At 41.9% G+C, this 10,848-nt stretch overlaps 1 protein-coding gene across 1 annotated transcript; it reads right to left on the bottom strand.

Moving 5' to 3' along the window:
- Nucleotides 1-8,703: 8,703 nt before the first annotated feature.
- On the bottom strand, nucleotides 8,704-9,806 carry LOC112411652 (involucrin). The gene has a single exon (XM_024762903.1). It carries the CDS (start codon nucleotides 9,804-9,806, stop codon nucleotides 8,916-8,918), a length of 891 nt encoding a protein of 296 aa, XP_024618671.1. The 3' UTR covers nucleotides 8,704-8,915.
- Nucleotides 9,807-10,848: the final 1,042 nt, after the last annotated feature.

Genomic DNA, 10,848 nt, shown 5'->3' on the forward strand with positions numbered 1-10,848 from the left:
CTGCCCTTGAGCAACCTAATCTGCTCCGTCCTCACAGGCAGAAAGCCTGAGGTACCTGGCATCGTATGTCTCCCCGGAGTGGCCCTCAACCGGTGATTTATACGTGCAAGAGCACAGCAGCCCAGCTCTCTTGCCTCCTGCCAACACAGCTCTGAGACTTGTTCTACATTCTAGAGTTCTCCTGTAGGGGCAGATGGATGCTCCCCTCCCCCATCCATCTTTGCCTGAAACCACACCCACATGGCTCCTTCTTCACAGTCCTGCTTCTCCTACTCCCTGACTAGTTTCCGCTAGAAACACAGCCCTAATAAATTACTTGCAAATAAATCCTCATCTCAGGGTGGGAGATGATATCAGCTGTGGTTCCAGGAAGCTGATTCTGGTGGTGGAATTTTGGAGTTGGTTTGCTTGCTGGCTGGAAGGAAACAAAACTCCCTTCACTGGTTTTGGGAGCTCTTGCCATGTTGCACTATCTTTTATGGTGCATTGAGGCAAGATCCAATGGAAGGTGATGCACTGACTGGTGCAATATCTTTGACATTTGAGGTATATGGAGGAAGTGGTAACCATAAGGATAGTGGGCTCGGGCAGTTGTTGCTGGATGCTATTGGTGCTTTAAAAAAAAAAAATGACAAACTCAGGTCATCCACTCATTATCTTAAGACGTGATGTGAAAGTCAGAAGGCATCCATAGTAGTGTTTAAAGACACCCTCATCAACTGCAAAGGGCAGATGGTGCTAAACACCAGGCCTAGGACCTAATAGTAACCTTTATAGAAAGCTGAATTTATAGCATCCACATGTTTCTTATACCAAGGGCAGGCCCCTAACAGGGAAAGAATGGAACCTCAAAACTTGGGATGGGAACATATTCACGTCTGCGCTTGATAACACTGAACTCCAGAGTCCTCTGAATTTTCTCAGCTTGCAAAAGCAGACCACTCTCCTTGGATAGAAGATATCAGTCTCCACATCCCCACTGGCTGAAGATATGAAGAGGATTCACCTGAAGAAGATGCTTTGTAAGCCATTATCATCTAACTTAAGATCTCCCCCACCTCCTCTCCTGGCCATTGGTTCAAGTCTTAGCAAAGCCAACTGAGTTAATGCTGGCCCTGCTAAGGGAGGGAATAATTATTCACTGATCGATCTGCAGGAAATATGTACCAGCACATGGGAGCACTTACCAGATGTCATGATTGTCTATACAGAAAATCCAAAAGAATCAACAACAATAAACCTTCTGGAACTAACAGCAATTATAGCAAGATCACAGGATACAAGGTTAATATACAGAAGTCAATTGTTTTCCTATATCCCAGCAGTGAGCACATGGAATTTGATATTAAAAGCATAATGCCACTTACCAAAAAAAAAAAAAAGAAAGAAAAGAAACTTAGGTAAAAATCTAATAAAATATGTACAGGATCTATATGTGAAAACTACAATAATCTGAAGAAAGAGATCAAAGATCTAAACAAATGGAAGGATATTCCATGTTCATGGATGCAAAGACTAAATATTGTCAAGATGTGAATTCCTCCCAAACTGATCTATAGACTCAATGTAATCCAAAACAAAATCCTAGCAAGCTGTTTTGTGAATATCAACGGACTGATTCTAAAGTTTATATGAAAAGGTGAAAGACTCAAAATAGCCAACACAAGACTAAAGAAGAAGAACAAAGTTAGAGGACTGACATTACCTAATTTTAAGGCTTATTATAAAGCACAGTAATCAAAACAGCATGATATTTGTGAAAGAGTAGATCTACAGTTTAATGTAACTGAATAGAGAAGCAAAAATAGACCTACACAAGCATAGTCAACTGATCTTTGACAAAGGAGCAAAGGCATTTCAGTGGAGAAGGATAATCTTTTCAACAAGTCATGTTAGAACAATTGGACATTCATATACAAAAATAATGAATTGAGACCCAGATCTTACACCTTTCATAGAAATTAACTTAAAATTGATCATGGACCTAAATGTAAAATGTAAAATTATAAAATTTCTATAGGGTAACCTAGAAGAAAATCCAAGTGACCTTGGGATTGTTGATCAGTTTTTATTTTTTAATATTTATTTTTTTAGTTAAAAAATTTATGCATTTTAAGGAAATTAACATTTTCTAATCACAACAGGTATCCGCTACCACATTTCATTAATCAAAGCAGCTCTCATCTACCACCACTCTAGACCCTATTTTCACTGGTGCCTGCCTCTGTAATTAATTCTCTTCAGAGCTGTGGTCTCTTTAAAAATGTAAATCAGGTTGCCCTCCTGCTCAAATCCTCTAATGACTTCTGTGATCCTCCAAAATAAAATCCAAATGTATTGCCTTGGCATGCAAAGTCACATATGATCTTTTCTTACCTCTCTGATTTTATCCCATATCATGTTGGTGAGTTTTCAGATACAACACCAAACCATGATTGCCCAAAGAAAACATTAATAAGTTGGACTTTATTAAAATTTAAATCCTGTGCTCTGTGAAAGACACTATTAAGCCACAGACTGGGAGAAAATATTTGTAAAACACATGTCTGATCAACCCAGTATATACAAAGAATTTTAAAAACTCAACAATAAGAAAATGAGCAACTTAATTTAAAAATGAGCAAAAGATCAGGACACCTCACAAAAGAAGATAGATAACAAATAAATATAATGAAAATATGCTCAACGTCATTCTTCATTAGGGAATTGCAAATTAAAACAATAAGATACCTCTACAAACCTATTAGAATGGTTAAAATCCATAAAGTTGTCAATATCAAATGCTGATGAATATGCCAGGCAACAGAAACTCTCATTCATTGCTGGTGGCAATACAAAATACTGCAGACACTTTGGAAGAGAGAATACCTGATTCTGGCAAAGCTAAACATAGTCTTACCATACACTCCAGCAACTGTGCTCATAGGGGTTTTACCTAACTGATTTAAAAACCTAAGTCCACAAAAAAAAACCTGCGCACAAAGATTTATAGAAGCTTTTTACATAATTGCCCAAAAATGGAAGCAACCAAGATGTCTTTTGATAGGTGAATGGATAAACAAACTGTGGTACTTCCATAAAATAGAATATTAGTGACAAAGAGAAATAAGCCATCAAACCACAAAAAGACATGGATGAACCTTAATTACATATATCTAAGTCAAAGAAGCCAGTCTGAAAGGCTATATGCTGCATGATTTCAATTATATGACATTCTAGAAAGGCAAAACTATAGAGATCAGTGGTTCTCAGGGGTTCAGCAAGAGAAAGGAAAAGGTTGAATAGGTGAAGCATAGGAGATTCTTTTTTTAGGGTGGTGAAAATACTCTGTATGATAATGTAATAGTGGATATATATCATTATGTATTTGTCAAAACCAGTAGAATTTTATAGTACAAAAAGTGAAACAATGTATGCAAAATTCTAAAAAATTAGGAAATTGGGGGATCCTAGGAAGGAATACACACTGTGACAATAGAATCTGTGTTACAAATGTATGAAACTACCTCACCGAGGGGGTGAGAGAAAAAGACGCTAACTTAAATGACTTTGGAGATGAGAGAAATCTGTAGGACTTTTAAAGGCAAAGGACCTGCTCTTAAGCACGGCGATATAGTTGATAAGGATACTTACACTGGAAGTATGGGGTTTCAGGTTAACAATTCTGATTCTGCTATAAATGTAAACTGGAAATGAGCAACTAAGAAATGGATGGTGGGCGTGAGGTTTCTCACTGCTGGAGTCAGAATTTACAGATGAGAAAAGGGAAGAGGCTAGTGTGATAATGGATTACAGTTGGAGGCCTTAATATGAACTATGTTTAGCTTAATACTCTATAAATATAGATGGTTACTTATAAAAATGCACACACACATGTACGTACATATGGGTTAGTATACACACATATATTTCCTTTGTCAGCCAAGAGGGCCCAAAAGAAATAACAAACTAGTAGCAATGAGCACACCAAGTACCTATATCTTAGTTTCTAATACTATTATCCAGAAAAATCAACAAGGGCTCCTTGAAGAAATTATTGACTCTAGAACTGGGGCAGGAATATACAAGATGTGCCTGGAGCACCTTGTAGCACCAGAAAGGATGGAAATGCTCAAAAGACAAAACAAAGGAACAAAGGAAAAAACAGAAAATAAAACAAAATTTTAAAACTCCACATTGATGTTTAATGAAGGACATAGGAGACAACTGAAAGAGCTCCTGATGGCCAAAGCTGGAACAATCTGAGCAACAAAATAAAGAAAATGCTATTCAGGTCCTTTGCCTATTTTAAAATCACATTATTTGTTGTGTGTTTTGTTTTATTTTTGTTTTTTGCTATTGAGTTGTAAGAGTTCCTTATATACTTTGGATATGAGCCCCTTATCAGATATATGGTTTGTAAATATTTTCCCTGATTCTTAATTTGCTTTGCATTTTGTTGATGGTTTCCTTTGCTGTTCAAAATCTTCTTAGTTTAATGCATTCCACTTGTTTATTTTCGCTCTTGTTTTCTGTGCTTCGGTGTCAGATCCATACTATTATTGCCAACACCAATGCCAAGGAACTTTTTCCCTATATATTCTTCAAGAAGTTTGGTGGTTTCAGGTCTTGCCCTTAAGTCTTTAATCCATTTTGAGTTGTTTTTGTGTATCATTCTGAGTCTAAAATCATTCTTTTCCATGTGGATATCCATTTTCCTAACACCATTTATTGAGGAGACTATCCTTTCGCCATCGTTTATTCTTGGCGACTTTGTCAAAAATTACTTGACCACATAAGCATGGATTTATTTCTAAGTTCTCTATTCTGTTCCATGGATCTAAGTGTCGATTTTTATGTCAGCACCATACTGTTTCCAACAAGAATATGAAAAGATTCCCAGCATCACTTATCAGCAGGGAAATATGAATCAAACCACAATGAGATATCCTCTCACACTGGTCAGAATGGCTACTATAAAAAAGTCAAAAGCTAATAAGTGTTGGCAAGGATGTGGAGAAAAGAGAACCCTCGTACACTGTTGGTAGGGCTGTAAATTGCTACAGTTATTATATAAAACAATATGAAGGTTCCTCAAAAAATTAAAAATAGAACTACCATATGATTCAGCAATACCACTTCTGGGTATATATCTAAAGAAAATGAAATCAGTATCTTGAAGAGATACCCCATGTTCATTGTAGCATTATTCATGATAGCCAAGATATGGAAATAACTTAAATGTCAGTGGATGAATGGATAAAGAAAATGTGGTATATAACATTATATTATATATTGATGTAATATAGATATAATACATGATATATTATTTTGTCTTAGAAAGGGAGGAAACCCTGATATTTGTGACCAGAAACGCTGAACTTATAGTAGCAGAGGGGAGAATAGTGGTTACAAGAAACAGTGGTGTAGGGGAAAAAGGGAGATTAGAAAAAAAGAAAAAAAGTAGAACGGTGGTTGCTAGGGGTTGTGGGGAGAAGGTCATGGGGAATTGTTGTTTAATAGGTACAGAGTTACAATTTTGCAAGATGGATGGTGGTGATGGTTGCACGAAAAACGTGAATGTACTTAATACCTCTGAACTGTACAATGATTAATAGAGTAAATTCTATGTAATATTTATTTCACCACAATGAAATAGAAAATAAAGTACTACTGGGTTATAGCCCAAAGTATAAAATAAATATTCATGAGTACATGCTGACATAAATAAATGATTAAATGCATATGTCCATACATATATACATACATAAGGAGAGGGAAGAGATACATTTCCTATACAGGAAATTCAAAATAATTTATGATGACACTCCACCCTCAGTGATGGGGAGCTTAACATCCCACATTTTTTTTTTTTTAGATGTTGGGGGTAGGAGTTTATTCATTTATTTATTTATGTTTGCTGTGTTGGGTCTTCGTTTCTGTGCGAGGGCTTTCTCTAGTTGTGGCAAGTGGGGGCCACTCTTCATCGCGGTGCGCAGGCCTCTCACTATCGCGGCCTCTCTTGTTGCGGGTCACAAGCTCCAGACGCGCAGGCTCAGTAGTTGTGGCTCACGGGCTAGTTGCTCCACGGCATGTGGGATCCTCCCGGGCCAGGGCTCAAACCCGTGTCCCCTGCATTAGCAGGCAGATTCTCAACCACTGTAACACCAGGGAAGCCCCAACTCCCCACTTCTTAATTCTGGGCTTTGCACAGTGACTTCCTTCCAAAGAATACAGTACAGTAATATGGGATGTTGGAGAGAGGATGAGGAGAGTGGCCAAGCCTGATAGATGTTACCTCAGCCAGGTGATCAAACTGATAAATCATGTGAATAGTATGTACCCTTTAAATAATGTGATGTAAAAGGCACTTTACCTCTGTGGTCTTCTTCTTAAAATCCCATAACTCCAGTCTAATCATGAAGAAAACATCAGAAAAACCCAATTTGAGGGATATTCTATAAAATACCTGACCAGGACCCCTCAAAACTGTCAAGTTCATCAAAAATCAAGGAAAGTGAGAAACTGTCACAGTCAAGAGGAGCCTAAGGAGACAAGACAGCTAAATGTAATGTGATATTCTAGATGGGATCCTGAAACAGGAAAAGACAGTAGGTAAAAACTAAAATAATAGGAATAAACCTTGAACTTCAGTTAATAATAATGTACCAATACCGTTTTGTTAATTATAATAATAAAAGTGCTATACTAATGTAAGATGTTAATAATAAGGGAAACTGGGTGTGAAGTGTATGGTAACTCTTTTTACTGTCTTCTTGACTTTTTCATGAATTGGAAACTGTTCTAAAGAAAGGTCTATTACACCTACTACTATATGTAAAATAGATATACAACAAGGATTTGCTGCATAGCATATGGAACTATATTCAATATCTTGTAATAACCTATAATGGAAAAGAATCTGAAGTTGTACAGCTGAAACTAACACAATATTGTAAATCAACTATAGTTAAATAAACAAATTGAAAAAGAAAATAACAGAAAAATAAGGTCTACGAAAAAATCAAAACCTAAGACTTCAAAAAACTTTGCACATATTCTGGGTGTTTCTGATTACTTCTCACTGTGCCCCCAATCTTCCCAACCAGTTCTACTCAGACTTCCTTTTAACCCTTGTCCTGTTAGGAGGACTTGAGCCTTCATTCCCATCCTCTGAATAATGAGAGCCGCTGACAAGCATTAACTCAAGGAGTGAAGTAGTTGGATCAGAATTTTAAGTAGAACACCCTGTCCTCTGTGTGATGGGTGGATTGCAGGGTGTGTGGAGACACGGAGCAAAGGAGAACAGCTTGAGGGCCATTGCAATAGTTCAGGTGAGAAATGACTTCAGTCAAAGCTTGGGAGGTGTGGGTAAGCGTAGCAAGGACTTGGTCTCTGGTGGAGAGTAGGGAAGCAAAGGAAAGGAGTGGAGAATGATGTGTCGTCTCTGGCTTCGGTGAATGCAGAGAAGGTATCATTACCCGAGAGAGAATACGTAAGGAGAAATGACAGCGGGTGTCCCTGGAGTTGGGTGGGCAGTAAGAGATACTAAGGGCCCTTCAACCTATTGAGTTTGGGTGCCTATGGCAGTCTCCAAAGGGATGTCCCTGACACATGCTCATGGCTGTGATGAAATAGCTTTAGGTAACTTGAGACAACCTGCCTGAGATGATGTGGTTAAATAGTTAGAGCCAGGTGATTCCCAGGAAGGAGAGAGCCCCCGCGTCCTGATGTGATTGATGGCAGGAAAGGCTACAGAAATGTCAGGGAGGGTAACCACTGCAATGACCTTGGATCTGTATTTCTCCAGGCTATTCAGCACTTTGGCTTCCATGACTCCAACTGGCCCAACCTTTACTTCCTTTAGTGACACTGTCACTTTCTCCTTCAGAGACCAGTCCCAGGAGTCTCGCCTCTCCCCATCTTGCCCAGTTCTGCTTCTTTGCTTTCCTAAAGTCTTCCTTAACCATGGAGGCAGTTAGTAAGACTCTTGGAAACCATGAGGACATTCTATGGAGACAAAACCTGGGTAGGGACCAGAACCCAGGTGGAGCCTCCACTCCCTCCCCGTGCCTTTGGCCATGGGCTAGGATTGGGCTCCGTGGGTATAATGTAAAGCAGTGTTGAACTGAGATGAATAGATCCTCTTCCCCCAACCAGAATAACCTATCTCCTCTTCATGACTGCCAAGTGCTCCTTTCAGGTGCATGAATGAAGTTGTTTTGTTTTCTTTTGGTGTTGTTGTGATCTCATTTTTAGAAGCTGTTGAATGTATTGAATGGTTTGGGGAGCAGAATTAAAAAGGGGTCAAAATGTCTGTCTTCCTTTGGAAATTGGCCAAGAGTCATTTGCAACCATTAACCCCCACACAGGTTTTTATACGGTGAGCGACAGAGGGTAAAAAGCCAAAGAGAATACAGGATCCCAGGTCTTCCAGCATTTATTCTGTATTATTGTACACACTCACAGAGTCAACAATAGCAGTGGGGATGCAGTCAGAGTTGCTGTAGTCACTGTCTCTTCAAGCAGAGGCTCTGGCCACCTGAGGTTGGGATTGGGCTCATCAGGGGTGGGTGCTGGGCAATAGCTCCCCTCCCCGCCAAGCCCTATCCAAGGGACATGCAGAAGGACAGGGTCAGGCAGGTTCACAGATAAGGTGGGCCACCCAGGCTGGGGACTGGAGGTAAGCCAGGCCACTGGCTCTCTCTTCACTTGTGTGGGATTTCCAGGGGCCTCTGGGACCCTAGGGGTGGTTACTTATATTTGGGGGACACTACACCTCCTGCTTCTTTAGGGGGCAAGACTTCTCCCTTCAGTGGCTGGACTGGGTTGGTCTCTTGGACCTGGCCAGGAGTTGGGACAAGCAGAGGCTACTTCAGCAACCCCTTCTGCTGCTTCAGCTGCTGCTCCCCTTTCTTTTCCAGTTGCTGATCTTTCTATGCTAGCTCTTGATCCAGCCGCTGGCCCAAGACTTTCTTCTCCTGTTTCAGCTGTTGCACATGCTTTCCTGGCTCCTGTGACTCTTTCTGCTGCTGCTGCTGGTCCACAGGCTTTCCTGGCTCCTGTGACTCTTTCTGCTGCTGCTGCTGTTCTACATGCTTTCCTGGCTCCTGTGACTCTTTCTGCTGCTGCTGCTGCTGGTCTACAGGCTTTCCTGGCTCCTGTGACTCTTTCTGCTGCTGCTGCTGGTCCACAGGCTTTCCTGGCTCCTGTGACTCTTTCTGTTGTTGCTGCTGTTGCACATGCTTTCCTGGCTCCTGTGACTCTTTCTGCTGCTGCTGGTCCACAGGCTTTCCTGGCTTCTGTGACTCTTTCTGCTGCTGCTGCTGTTGCACATGCTTTCCTGGCTCCTGTGACTCTTTCTGCTGCTGCTGCTGGTCCACAGGCTTTCCTGGCTCCTGTGACTCTTTCTGCTCCTGCTGCTGGTCCACAGGCTTTCCTGGCTTCTGTGACTCTTTCTGCTGCTGCTGCTGGTCCACAGGCTTTCCTGGCTCCTGTGACTCTTTCTGCTGCTGCTGCTGGTCCACAGGCTTTCCTGGCTTCTGTGACTCTTGCTGCTGCTCCTGCTGTTGCTGCTGTTGTGGCTCCTGTTGCCGTGGCTCACACTCTTTCTTGGGCACCTCCTTCACAGGAGTGGTGTGTTTCTTCCCCAGCTCCATGGGATCCTTCCCTGGGAACTCCGAGGATACCTTCTGGAATGGGGCAGGCAGTGGAGTTGGCTGCTTCGCTTGCTCCTGCTGGATGTTGGTGGGAGGAGAAACAGGCTTGAGGGACTCCTTACTGGGGGCAGGGGGCAAGGTCACTGGCAGAGTACGTTGCTGGGACATCTTGGAAGCTGCTTTAGGTCAACCTGAAAATCAGGATGGGTCAGAGGGTTAATTGAAGGCGAGGAAGTAGATGAACCCCTGGAAATATGCAGCAGCGCCTGGTTTCTCAGCATCCCCTCTTCCCTTGGGCGGGGGTACTCTCCCACCCACGCTGGGCTATCATTCCCCAGAAGCAGCAGAGTGAAGGGTAGGAACGGAGAGGGACAGGGAAAGGCCCTCCTGGGAGACTCTTGTTCCCAAGAGACAACAAAGAGCACTCTCCAGAGGTTCTCTGCAAAGGTGGGCTGGGTACCACTTCACTTTCTGCTCTTGCCTATCCTTGTCTCTCCCTTGTTTCTGACCTTCATGTACAAAGAAGAGAGATGAGCTCTGGGATTATGACAGGAAGAGGGAAGGTGTCAGGAAAAGAAAGGTCTCCTGGAGAACTCCCGAGTCCTGGAAAATCAGTAGCCCATCCCGAGAGGATCTGAGAGGTGAGGGTGCACGCCCTGCACTGGAGTCACATGACATGATCTCAGCTTAAATCTCCCAGTGAAATGCTGTGTGGTTCTGGGAAAGTCACTTAGCCCCTCTGGACCTCAGGTTTCTCCTCTGTAAAATGAACAGATTGGCCTATTCAGCTCCAGAGCTGCTTTCTCTCCTGACCATCTGAGCTTTAGCTGGTGCTGGTGGGAGGGGGCTGCAAGGTTGTTGAGACTTGCAGTTGGTTCTTTCAAGTCTCCTACTTCTAAGCTGGGTTTCCCTGTCCCTGCTCAGCCTGGGTTCTCCAAATAGAAACTGTTCCCCATGCTGCATTTCTCCCTTTGGTAGCACAGCCAAGAGTTACAAGCATGTCCCCGGACACCCTGCCTCCATAAAGAAGGTAAAATCACAGTCAGCCCAAATCAATCAGTTTTAGGAGAGAAACTGGCCGTATTTCCCCTTTATCCCCATCTTACTCCTCTCTCTGTCTCTTTCTATTTCTTGGTCTCTCTGCCTCTCTGTCTCTCTGCCTTTCTCTCTCTCTCTCTCTCTCTCTCTCTTTTTCTCTCTCTCTCCCTCC

The sequence above is a fragment of the Neophocaena asiaeorientalis genome, unplaced genomic scaffold, assembly GCF_003031525.2.
Source record: "Neophocaena asiaeorientalis asiaeorientalis breed wild unplaced genomic scaffold, Neophocaena_asiaeorientalis_V1.1 scaffold167, whole genome shotgun sequence".
In the NCBI taxonomy this organism is placed as follows: domain Eukaryota; kingdom Metazoa; phylum Chordata; class Mammalia; order Artiodactyla; family Phocoenidae; genus Neophocaena; species Neophocaena asiaeorientalis.